The sequence below is a fragment of the Ahaetulla prasina genome, chromosome 1 (assembly GCF_028640845.1).
Source record: "Ahaetulla prasina isolate Xishuangbanna chromosome 1, ASM2864084v1, whole genome shotgun sequence".
Classification (NCBI taxonomy): Eukaryota; Metazoa; Chordata; class Lepidosauria; order Squamata; family Colubridae; genus Ahaetulla; species Ahaetulla prasina.
The window spans coordinates 92878397-92891204 of NC_080539.1; the positions used below are offsets into that span (position 1 = coordinate 92878397).

Below are 12808 nucleotides of genomic sequence, written 5' to 3' on the forward strand. Positions count from 1 at the left end.
CTTAAGAGAGGCACAGTTGATCTGTTCTGTATCAAACCATGTTTGTAGATTTCAATTTGATTATCAAACTTTAGCTAAAGTGCAATCTATAGACTATATATGGTCTAAAATGAAATATCCCTTGGACACAAAGCCAGGTGGATGACCTTGAGCCAGTCATTTCTCTCAGCCCTAGGAAGAAGGCAATGGCAAACCATTTCTGAAAAAGCTAGCCAAGAAAATTGCAGGGACGTGTCCAGGCACTCTCTGAGAACAGGACATGACTGAATAGAAAACAAAATCACATTAATAATCGTAACTTGTTTACAACTTCTGAAGAGGCTCTGCTGTGGAGGGGTTGCAACTGAGTCTTACACTGCAGATTATGAAAGTTTCCCTTATTGCAGGTTGGGTTGGGTTGAGAAAAAGTGCCTCAGTCAAAGCTACCCTACCAACTAGCATGGCTAAGGGAGGACTTTAACTTATGTATCCCATTTCTTCTTCTTCTGTTCAATCGTATCCAATTCTTGGAGACTGCCAGACAAATAATACAGAAAAGGGTAAAGTAGGAAAACAAAGGCTTATGGGTAAGAGTTTTGTATAATGTGTATGTAGTATAGTATATACAATCTTTTGAACATCTTGACATGTTGTGGCTCCAGCCCCCCCACCCGGGCCTGGCCCCCTGCCAGAAAGTGACTCAGAGAGTGAGGGGGAAGGGCCGTCAGGGCTCCCCTCTGCAGGGCCGGCCTCTCTGGATCAGCTCCAGGAGCCAGAGGCAGGCCAGGTGGAGGAGGTGACGAGGCCTCTGTCTCCTATATCTCCCCCCCCCCAGGCAACGCTTCCAGACCCAGGTGTGGACAATCAGTCCTGGTTAGAACCCCGGTTTCATAGACAAGAGAGGCGGGAACAACAGAAGAAGGGGTGGAGCAGGCCTAGAAAGTGCTGAGTCATGGAGCCACACCCCACAGGATATAAAAGCAGGAGGGGCTGCTCTACTACTTCATGACGGATAAAGCAAACTGACTGGAGAAAACTTGAGCTGAACTATTCGACTGAGCATTTGGCTTGGATTGCTGTTTGTTCCTGACTTCCTGGTTGCTCCGGTAACGAGCTTCTGACACGCCGGCATCAAGGAAAATAAAGAAAACCTTGGCAGACGATCGCTGGTTTGCTGCCAGAGCTGATAGCTGATGTGGACTAAATTGCCGGCTAATTGAGTCAGTTCACGTGTCTCCCGGACTGAGGTGGGGGGGACAGAACATCGACATTTATTAACAACAAACTATAATGTGACATTATAACTCTTTGACAAGTATTTTTTAAAATCTTTGCTGCAAATATTATTCAGTTATTATGGGCCATGAACACTTTTAAGTATTAGAAGTCCATTTTAACATCTGTCTAGAATTAATATATTTTCAGGTACTTTTGTTTATTTCAATTTAACACTTTTTTGCATGTCACAAATACATATTTCCTACTTCACCTTTGGGACTGAAAGAGAAAACTACATGCTCAGTAAATTACTAGATTAACATCTATATAAGCATAAAAACTTAATTATTTTATCCAATCCATATTGAAATATTTATATGTCAATATAAATATTTTTTGAGAATTATTTAAAACTTTTAAAAGGCTACATAAAATACCCTAGTAGTTTCCAATCATTTACAAAGATAGAGCTAAAGCTAGTTTTTCTATGAATGTTTGCTTTCACTAGAGAAAATGGGAGAACAATTTCTATAGATACTTCCGGCAACTCTTAGCCTGGTTCCAAGTCAATAGCCCTTATCTCCAATCCAAGCATATGAATATTTACTTGGAAGTATCATTCCATGAATAGTAAAATGATATTGATGTACAGTAGGACTTTAGAATATGCATAGGACAGTACTGCATGTCTGAACAGTCATGCATTGATGAATGTTAAATCATTTTTATTTAAGATGCTTTATAGTAATGATATAAAATGTTTTACTCTATAAAGTTTTACTATTTAGTTAAAACTTAAAAATAAAGCTCAGCTCAAAATGATATCTTAGCTGCCATCTTGGAATTGGCTTCTCCCGGAGGTTTGAGTGGCTCCCACTCTGTTGGCATCCCAAGGAGCCTTTAAAATCTTTTGTTCTCCAAGCCTTGGGCTGAGTGATGTGGAGCCCACTGGCTATGTTTATATGTTTAGGGGTTGTCGCTCAGATTTGCAATCTTCTTGTCTTCATCTTTATTGTATTATTTATTTGTCCTGTTTTATAATTTGAAATGGGGCAGTGCAGGGGTGAAATGCTCCCGGTTCGGACTGGAGTGCCCGATCCGGTAGCGATGGTGGTGGGTGGTTCGGAGAACCGGTAGCAAAAATCCCTGTTCCCCCCCATGCCCAGCTGAGCCGTGTAGACTGCACGTTATTAATGTACAAGTAGTTCTCAAAGTACACAAGTTTGTTCAGGGACCTTTCAAAGATACAATGGCACTGAAAGTAGTACTTACAACAATTTTTCACACTTATGACCCTTGCAGCATCCCCATGGTCACGTGATCAAAATTCAGAAGCTTGACAACTGATTCGTATTTATGATGGTTGCAATGTCCTGGCGTCATGCAATCACAATTTTTGACCTTCTGATAAACAAAATCAATGAGGAAGCTGGATTCACCTAACAACCATGTTACTAACTTAAGAACCGTAATGATTCACTTAACAGCTGTGGCAAGAAAGGTTGTAAAATGAGACAAAAATCATTTGCTTAGAACTGAAATTTTGGGCTCAATTGTGGTTGCAAGCAGAGGACTGTATACTTTTTGAAGAGTATTCAAATTACAAAATTTAAGAACCTTCCTTGGAAATATAAAAAAACAACTCCTTCATATTTTGTTAAAACCATACTGTATTTCAAGGTGGCTTCTTCTATGAGGGAATATTACAGAGAGCAACTGAATATCAATACTAACATTGCACTCACCTCCGTAAAGAATATCCTAAAGAATCTCAAATCCTATAATAATTTACACTGGCAAATAAAATAGACAGGATGAAACTGAAAACAATAGAAGAGAATTCTTGATATGTATGTAGCTCACTTCTCATAGTGACTATTATTCAATCTGCCTTAAATTAATTCACAGAAAAATTTACAGGCTTTCAGTTCGATGTGTATCCATATCCAGCCTCGTTTTTTATTTCTGTGTAATAGGAAAAGAGTTCTGGTCCATTAATTCTCCCACTCTCTCTTGCAAGAAGTTAACCATTTCAGCCAATACAAAGACATGGGTTTCATCTAAGTCTTGTATGATGAACTTCTTTCCCAGGGCATTTGATTCATCCAGGTACAGCAAGAACTGCTTCATGGCTGGGTCACTGTGGGGACAAGGATAAAATTATGATAATCTCACATAACACTTCAACTAATTAAGCTTGCAATAGTTATAATGCAAATCTCAAGATAATACAATAAAACCACATTTATGAAATGCATTAAATGTCCTAAACTTTATAAAGCAACCAAGCAGAAATTCATAAAACATGATGAGATTGAAAAAAATGAAAACTATTATGAAAACATTCTAATATGTTAAAGAGATCAAGTATTTTCAGGATTCTCCCAAATATCCAATCCTGTCCAAATATCCAAAGTTATACTGTGTGGATCTTGGCCACCTTCAGTTGTGAAGGATATTTCATAGATTCTACCATGTTTCAAAAAAATATCTGCTATGACTTAGGTAGATGAAAACTCAGGTGTTTATATGACAAAATGCACTGAAGTTGCATGTTAAGATTCATAGGAACCAAAACTGTTAAAGCTGTGAAGATTAAATTTAATCAGTGATGAAAAAAGACTGGGAGCAAATGTGAATTTAGTAAAATAGGTACAACATATTCTGGTTACTTTAGTCCATATGTTTTGCAGTCACTGCAATTTCTAATACTTTTCAAGGTTAGCTTTGCATATAACCTAACGTTCTATCCAGGAAGTATTTAAGCCATGAATAATTGTAACAAAGTCTTGTCATCAAGTAAAATCTACAAGGTCAGAAAAGATTGCTCCTTCTCATGGATATATTCCAGCAGGAGAATACAAGCCAAGGAACACTGCCAACTTCAAATGTGATATTTTCAGAGGAGTGCAATCTTATCCAAGAAAGGCTGAACCGCTAAACCACAATCAAATAGAATAAATGTATTCCACCTATTGGAATTGAGTGCAAACAGTTGGGATTATGTTCAACTAGATGTTTCATCCAATCAGATAAACATTTTTTAATATGATTAAATGTGGTTTTTAATATGTCCTCAAGATCAATATATACAGTACAAGTATCAAGGGCATAGTGATGACTTTTTAGCCCAGTCTCTTGAATGACAATTTCCAACAGTTTCATGTAAAACAGATAGTTCTTGATTAACAAAGATAATCGGGACTATAATTTCTGTTGTTAAGTGGAGCGGTCATAAAGCATAAAGTCATGCTTTGTGATGGCAATCCCAGCAACCCCCATTGTCATCATTAAGATGCTTTGTGGGTCACTAAGTGAGGATCTGCAAGCAAAGTCAGTGGGGAAGCCAGCAATTCCTAGGCAGCTTGCAAACAAGCTGGCAGGCTGATATGTGGCTGCTGCCTGGTGGGGGAGGGAATAGAAGGATACCAGTAGAGCAGGACCTGGTGTAGTTGCTGCAGGGTGCACAAGAAATTGAGGTAGTGCAAGCAGGGCAGTGTGGGGTTGGCTGCTGCTGGATGCAGGAGACTTACCAGAGTGACTTGCCACCTTCTGTACTGGGTTTCCCTATTGGCTTCCCATTTGCTTGTGGGAAGCCAGAGGGAAGGTCACAAATAGTAAACATGTGATTGCAGAATGTTGAAACTGTTGTCCATGTAAGCTAGTATTGGGATCAATAGAACTGACATCAGGCTGTAAGTACCACTCATTCAACACTGTCATAATGCTGAATGGTTGCTGAATAAGGGGTTAGGACTACCTGTATTGGAAAGCAAAAGGCTGAATCTTACAGATTCCACTGACCATAAACCAAAGAGAAATATCAATTCTATCCTTCAGGAACAACTTGAGTTTAATATTAAGATCCCAATACTTGCAAGGCAACAAATTATTATCAAATGGGACTATGTATGCAAGAAGAATCCAAGAGCTATGTTCCAAATATCCCTTTCATAGCACAATCCATTCACTATGCAATTTTATTAGCTGTAGTTCTGAAACTAGGCTAAAACACTGAATTAGAAGAGATTAACTTGTGACAGTGACTATAATCAGATTTTATATAATCAAAAAAGAAGTTAAATTTGGAAATAGATGATCAAATATCTAAAGTTTTCAATGTAAGGTCAATTCAGAATAGAAATTTTTTCATTGGGAAATAACATTTTCCAATCTGGAAGATTGTGAGGAAGGAGAAGTAAATCTATCAAACTTATCTTTCTTTCTTCAAGTGTTAAGGCAGCTGCACCCTTAACAAGGCTCATATGGTTGTTTTGAAAGCTGTCCATTTTTGTCCCTGCCTGAATGTGCATGTGTAGCCACTTCTCTTATGGTCCCAAAAATGCTATTTGTATATTCATACACAAACAGCTGCTATAGTACTTCAAGGAAAAGTGGATTGTGCTAATGCATTTTGTAAAATACCTCTTTGAATTTCTTTTTGCAATCACTGGCCTAAGAAAGATATTCATTTTCTTTCACAGCCACATAGTAACGCAAACTGCTAGAAATTCTCTGAATACATCTACTATCATACTGTAAACACCTCTATCTGTAGTAGACTAAAAGGCTAGCTGGCCAAATCTTTGAACCAAAACAACTTCCTTTCCTTTGAAATTAAATACTAAGGAGAAGTTTACTGGAATCTTACAGCAGCTGGCTGTAAGAAAAAAAGTAAAGGAATGTAAACTTCCCATCCAAGTTGTGGACTGAATTTTTTCAATATGCATGAAAAAACAAATCAACCTAGATTTAGATATCTAGGGTATATAGTGGGTAGGTAGCTAGAATTACATTAGGCATTGGTTTTAAATAATTGAGCTGAAAGCAATTGGCTGCTTCTAGTTTCTTTCAAAGCCTTTTTTTCTCTGAATTTAACTTCCATCTTAATTGGGTCTTATTATTTATCTTTTTTAAAAAAACCTAGTACCCATCCATTTTTCCCCATTTTGTTTTTGCTGCTGTGTGTTCTTAATGAATTCTAAACAGGATTAAAAAAATTAGAAGACCATTAGATGCAGCAAATAGTTGCACAACTCCCTTAATTTGATATTACCCTCCAGTGATTATCTGGAAGCTTGGATATAGTTTGGATGTTGTAGCTTGGATATGGTATTTTTAGAACCATGTCTTAGTGGTTCTAATCATGAGGCCTAGGGTCCACAAAATTAATATTAAACTGTACATGCATTATTCAGTTTACATAAAGGGGAAAGTACTAGCAGAAGATAGTAATTGCTGTCTCAGCCCATTCTGCTGGTTAAGTGAATTCTTTACAATCTGGAATTTAAACAAGTAACACCTTTAGAAATTAGAGTAGAGACAATATTGACAGACTAGTTAAGCCAGTTAAATTTAAGTGTAATAATGAAATGAGGCTGTTGGCAGAATAATCTCCATCTTTATAATATGAATTAGGCATACCAAATATTCAGTTTATAGGTTACATGAATAATACACTAACAATAGGCTACATGAATAATTTCACTAACATTGTATGCAGTGGTGGAATTAAAAATTGTTTTACTACCAGTTCTGTGGGCATGGCTTGGTGGATGTGGCGGGGAAGGATACTGCGAAATCTCCATTCCCACCCCACTCCAGGGGAAGGATACTGCAAAATCTCCATTCCCACCCCACTCTGGGGCCAGCCAGAGATAGCGTTTGCTAGTTCTCCAAACTACTCAAAATTTCCGCTACTGGTTTTCCAAAACCTGTCAGAACCTGCTGAATAGCACTCCTGATCATATGCCTTTAAAATAAGAGCATGCTATTTTTGCTATTTCACGTGCTGATTATAGTACAATCACAACTCAGTGTTTCTTGTAGCTATGTCACAACATAAACATTTCCTGCCCATGTTACCAAGTTTCTTACAAGCTTGGGGTAGCACTTGCATTGCCAATATATTTTTGCTTACCATTCTATAAGTATCCCTTTCAAAACATTCACCATATTCTTCACAAGGTCAGATTCCTAAAACATCAAACGGAAAAAATATTTGTAGAAAATGGCACAATCTTAAACTTAACAAAATCAATACAAATGTCCTGAGTTCAATTGAGCAAAAGTTAAGCTGAATTCAGGTTTACTGATTTTCAAGTCGTCAATGAGAATAGGTCTGTACAGTTAATTAACATAGTAACTTTGAATGTAATAAATTATTTAATATTATTCTGAATGCGCTTCAATATTTTAATATGCTCCAATTTTTAAAAAAAAGGAAAATAAAAGCCCTTATCAATAACATGTGCTACTTCTATCTTGAACCTGGGCATATTTATATCTAGCTTATTGTAGTACCTGTTTAGAATAACATCCACATTCATTCAAAGTCACTTTACATTTTGTGGAGATTTTTGATCTGGGTTCAACAATTTCAAGATGCAATTTCAAGCTAGATGGCAATGAAGATATAGAGAAAAATCTACCCTATGCTTGAGATTTTTGCAGCCCAGATTTGGTAGCCCCAATCTCACATTGGACTGCCAGCTACCTGCAATTTGGCCGTTCGAATCTCACTAGGTTCAAAGTTGACTCAGCCTTCCATCCTTCTGAGGTCAGTAAAACGAGGACCTAGATTGTTGGGGGCAATAGGCTGACTCTTTCTAAATCAGGGATCTCCAACCTTGGCAACTTTAAGCCTGGTGGACTTCAACTCCCAGAATCCCCCAGCCAGCTTTGCTTTGGGGAATTCTGGGAGTTGAAGTCCACCAGGCTTAAAGTTGCCAAGCTTGGAGACCCCTGCTCTAAACAATTTAGAGAGGGCTATAAAACAATTGTGAGGCGGTATACAAGTCTAAGTGCTATTGCTAATTGAGGCTAATGAGGGGAGGAAACCGTATGGTTTACAAGAGCATCTGGTAGCCCTACTAGCTGCATCTTCCAGGCAGGTTGCAAATGCACTTCCCATCGTACCCGGCCAGACTGATGAGGTTTAGGGTGAAACTACCCCGGATAAAACTAAGCTGAAAGAGAGCAGCGGCAACTATTTACGCTACCAAAAGCTGACGTCTACGTTGTTCTGCAGAAAGGCAACCCTTTAATGCAAGAGGTACGAGGGTAAACGAGGGAGAAATTGGGAAAGAAAGAGAAAGACCTTCCAAGAAGAAAAAAAACCCACTCAAGTTCAAGCAAACCAGACACCGAATGGTGCTTCACCCGTCCGGCAACGTTGCCCTGGCGACGAACACACCAGGTCGCTCCTGTTTCCCGCCCCCCCGACCGGAAGAAGTGGGAGACGGAAGGAGCGCAGACTCAGAGGCAAGAGCCACCACCGCGCAGGCGCCTTCCTTCTATATTGTCTTTGGATTGGGTCGCCTCCTGGGAAGGGCGGCGCTCCGGGTGACGTCAGGTGGGTCGCGTTGACGTCAGAGCGTGGGCGGTATGGCAAGGCTTCGTCGTTGACAGTGGGACGGGGATCCGAGATGGGCAGGTAGGGGAGGAGGAGGCGGCAGGAGGAGGAGGAGGAGAAGAAGAAGAGCGGTGGTTTGGGCCAGCCTGGTCCGTGGTTGCGAAGTCGGGGCTGGAGGACCTGCCTTGCTTGGCCGGAGAGATCCCTGAATTAAGGAGTAATATTGCGAAGGATGCTCGTATAACTCATTTGTCCATTATTATATAACGATAGCTGTAGTCAGCAATGATGAGACTTGACTCTATCCATAAAGTCCGTTTGCCTAGACTAGAGCGTACCCCTAAAACAGGGGTCTCCAACCTTGGTCCCTTTAAGACTTGTGGACTTCAACTCCCAGAGTCCCTCAGCCAGCTTTGCTGGCTGAGGGACTCTGGGAGTTGAAGTCCACAAGTCTTAAAGGGACCAAGGTTGGAGACCCCTGCCCTAAAATGAGGAGAACCGGGGCATTGATTCTATGCTGTTTGCGAATTGCAATCTTTTTTTTTTTTTTGCACGTTCGCTAAAGGCTAAAAGGCGCCTTACGTTCGGCAGAGCCGCGGCTGCAATTTTATTTCAAAGGGTCTACTTGCAGGCGTATTTTTTATTTTATTCCAGAGGGTGTAGGGAGAGATGCGCAGGAGTTGCCTTTTCTGCATAAAACATTTCTTGTCCTAGTGAACGTCGTTCTTCGAGTATGAAATTAGTCACCCCCTCCCTCCCTCCCACGCTCTTGGATCTGGTCTCAGAAACATCTGCAAGGCAGTTATTCAGGTCGAGCTACAAGTCCCTGCAAAACTGAAATGGTCAGGCAGCCTTGTTGTTTTCCAAGAAGTCAGATGGCATGTTCACCAACAAAGAAAGCTTCATTTTTATTTATTTATTTATTTTGTCACAACAGTATATATAAGCATAAGCATGAAAATAACTATGTAATATATAAGCATATATATAAGCATAAGTATGTAATAACTATATTAATTGGATATAATGAAATGAAACAATATGACAGGAACGGTAGGCACGTTTGTGCGCTTATGCACGGCATTTCGTTTATTTTTGATAGTCCTATGGCTTTTAAAAATTGTTACAACATACAGTTATTTTTTTTTAAAAAAACTATCTTCATGTATTTTAAGTATTTTGAGTGAGTCATTTATTAAAACCCCAGATCTATTCAAACATGTAGATTTATACTGAAAATTTGGAATAGAATAGAATAGGATAGAATTTTTTATTGGCCAAGTGTGATTGAACACACAAGGAATTTGTCTTGGTGCATATGCTCTCAGTGTACATAAAAGAAAAGATACGTTCATCGAGAATTCTAAGGTACAATATTTAATGATAGTCATAGGGTACAAATACATTTGTGGTTAATGAACTAAGGACCATCTTGCCTTATTTTACCCTAGGTTATTGAGCAAAACTAGTTAATATTAAGTGTAACATACAAACTCCCCAAATTGGGCTAGTTGCGTAAAGTGGTAAAGTTAACCATGGAATAAGCAGGGAAGTATTGACAGCATGAGTTAGTGGTATAACAGGAGGAAACACAGGATTTTTTGAATCAAGTGATATCATATCAGTAGAACGCCTTAGCCCAAAAAAGCTTGATTGGTCTCTCTGCTCTATTCCGTGTAGTGAATCTTTGCACAGAATTATCATTAAGATCCAATCATTTTCTATGGTTCCAATAATATTTCTATAGATTGGCAGCAAACTTATTAGATTTCAGTGAATTGCTCATTATGTCTCTGAACCTCTCTTTTTTCCAGTGTAGATGGACAGCCAAAATAATTACCTTATAAAAAAATACAGTAAAGCAAAATATATTATTTTCAATTGTAAGATGAATTGCATCTCTCATTTAAATTCAGAAGGGAAAGGCTTCCCGTATCAAAAAGTTTGGAAAATGATATAATTCTTTTTTCCTTTGAAAGACACTTGGAGTTTTGTTTTGTTTTTTTACAATCATGAAATCCTATACTAAACTTGCAATGTGTGTTTTTGGAAAGAATGCTATGTATTAGACTAGGGCAGTGGTCACTAACCGGTGGTCCATGGACCACTGGTGGTCCCTGAGAAAATTTTGGTGATCCACAGAAAAATTATTTGCATTTTTTAAATATTGCATTAAATCAGGGGTCCTCAAACTATGGCCCCTGGGACAGATACGTGCAATGAACGTTTGTGTTGCTGCATAGAGTTTCCCCCTTCAGGGTCTTTTTGTGTGGGTTGAAGGGGGCAGAAATTCCGACTTGGGGTCTGCTTCAACCTCCTGGTGCTCCAGGGCTTTGGGCGAAGGCTGGAGGAAAGTGCCGTTGGTGGCAAGGAGCCGGAGGGCCTTGTTCCAGTGAGACTGCCTCATAGCCTGGAACTGGCTGACCATCTCAGCCCACTGAACCTCCAGGCGCTGGTACCTGGCTTTGCACTCCCGCAGGTCTTGCCTCTGTTTGGAAAGCCTATGCTCCTAGTCCTCAGTGAGGTGCTTCTGCTGAGCCTCGTTCTCCAATTTGAACTGAGCAACTGTTTTGCCAATTCATGGTGGCTGCTTAGCTCCAACAACTGCTTCCTAGCTCCAACAATATCTGAGTGACATTGAGTTGGCCATGCCCACCCAGTCACATGACCACCTAGCCACACCTACCCAGCCGGTCATTAGGCAGATCATATTAGTGGTCCGTGGGATTTAAAATTATGCATTTAGTGGTCCCTGAGGTCTGAAAGGTTGGGGACCCCTCGACTAGGGCATAACTAATATATAAAATAATTTTTAAAATCCTGTTGATGTGCTAAATCAGTTTTTTGTATCTTTACAGAATGTCTCTGGCTGCTTATTGTGTTTTTTGCTATAGAAAGATAGGAACTTTAGGTTCAACGTGGAAAGTTGATCAATCATGGAAAGATATCAGTAAGTGCAATTCTGTATTTACAAACCTGACTCTTATCATTATTTTATTTGAATTATATCCCAGATAAATTCATCATTTGAAGCTTGCTGCACATCACTTCTTTGTCTACCTAGGCAAATTATATATATATCTATTTGAAAGTTTTATTAAGCATAATAAATAATACAAACTAACATAGAATGAAAAAAGAAAGAGAAAAGAGAAAAGGCTAAAAATGCAAATAGAAAAGAAAAGAAAAAAGGATAGAGAAAGATATGAAGCAGTTGTTTCTCATTTTCTTCATATCGGTGATAAGTACGATTAAGATTTAAGCTATTTCTCTAAAGCTGCATCATGATTCTCTTCTTTCTATAATCTGTCTAATCATCAAAACCATAAATCATGTTTTTTTTTTTACACAAAAAGTCCATAAGGGGTGGAAATTATATTCTTCCTAGAGATAGCCTTTGGAAAAATATTTATCACCATTCCATAGGACTGATGAAGAACTTTTGATTTATTGGGTTTTTTTCCTGTAAAAGGAAATATATATATACCAATGGAAATATAAAATCTATTTGAAGGTAGGATCTCTGAGCAGGATCTTAGTGACATTGCTCTGCATCACTATTTAAATATTTAAGCCATATTTAAGAATGAATTGAATATTTTTCTAAACACCAGATTGAAAAGCTTACCATATTTTTCAGAGTATAAGATGCACCGGAGTATAAGATGCACCTTAGTTTTTGGGGAGGAAAATAAGAAAAAAGCTGATTGGCAGGTGGATTGGCCTCCCGGAATCAGCTGTTCACAGAGGTGAATTTTAGCAACAGGTTCCTTGGTTGTGAGCTCTGTGCCTTGCTTTTTTTTTTTGGCTTTTTTTTTCTGCCTCTGAAACTCTGTTTCAGAAAAAACATTTTTCTGCCTCTGAAAGCCTCCAAAACAGCTTCAGAAAAAAAGCCTCTGAAGCTCTGTTTGGGGCTTTTTTTCTGAAGCTTCGTTTCTGATGCTTTTTTTAGCCTCTGAAATCTCCGTTTGAAAAGCTGGGCAGGGCTACATTCGGAGTATAAGACGCACCCAGATTTTCATCCTCTTTTTTTGGGGGGGGGGGAAAGGTGCATCTTATACTCTGAAAAATACAGTATTTTTCCAGCACATAATATTAAATGATAACCATCTAAAAAAGATGTGATAGAAATTTTAGATAGAAAAATGTTGATAAAATCATCTGTAAGAATTAATACTGTACCATTTGTTTTTTGGAAGTAGTAATATAAATGAAACTATGATTTCCAATGATGAAATCTGTTTAGGATATTTTATG

General features: G+C 38.7%; 2 protein-coding genes across 7 annotated transcripts in view; one reads left to right on the forward strand and one right to left on the reverse strand.

Annotated features, from left to right (window-relative positions):
- Positions 1–2797: 2797 nt before the first annotated feature.
- Positions 2798–8475, reverse strand: GTF2H5 (general transcription factor IIH subunit 5). Of its 2 annotated transcripts, none has more exons than XM_058168659.1 (3): positions 8297–8445; positions 7118–7173; positions 2798–3337 (listed from the first exon to the last, which is right to left on the reverse strand). In XM_058168659.1, exons 2-3 carry the CDS (start codon positions 7150–7152, stop codon positions 3157–3159), a joined length of 216 nt encoding a protein of 71 aa, XP_058024642.1. In that variant the 5' UTR covers positions 7153–7173; positions 8297–8445; the 3' UTR covers positions 2798–3156. The 2 variants fall into 2 exon arrangements, with proteins under 2 accessions (XP_058024642.1, XP_058024633.1); XM_058168650.1 differs by having other exon boundaries at positions 2817–3337; positions 8321–8475.
- Positions 8476–8583: 108 nt separating this feature from the next.
- Positions 8584–12808, forward strand: part of SERAC1 (serine active site containing 1) — a 30819-nt gene continuing 26594 nt past the window's right edge. The window contains exons 1-2 of one of the 5 annotated variants that reach the window (XM_058168707.1): positions 8584–8632; positions 11410–11501. In XM_058168707.1, coding sequence (XP_058024690.1) covers positions 8625–8632; positions 11410–11501 — 100 coding nt within the window. In that variant the 5' untranslated portion in view covers positions 8584–8624. The other 4 variants (XM_058168716.1, XR_009153401.1, XM_058168730.1 and 1 more) reach the window with 4 other exon arrangements.

Bases quoted from the DNA above. Each gene is read 5' to 3' on its own strand.
- GTF2H5 (XM_058168659.1), bottom strand. From the start codon at position 7,152: ATGGTGAATGTTTTGAAAGGGATACTTATAGAATG. The intron at 3,338-7,117 runs GTAAGCAAAAAT...TTGTCCCCACAG, and splicing joins AAAGGGATACTTATAGAATG to TGACCCAGCCATGAAGCAGT.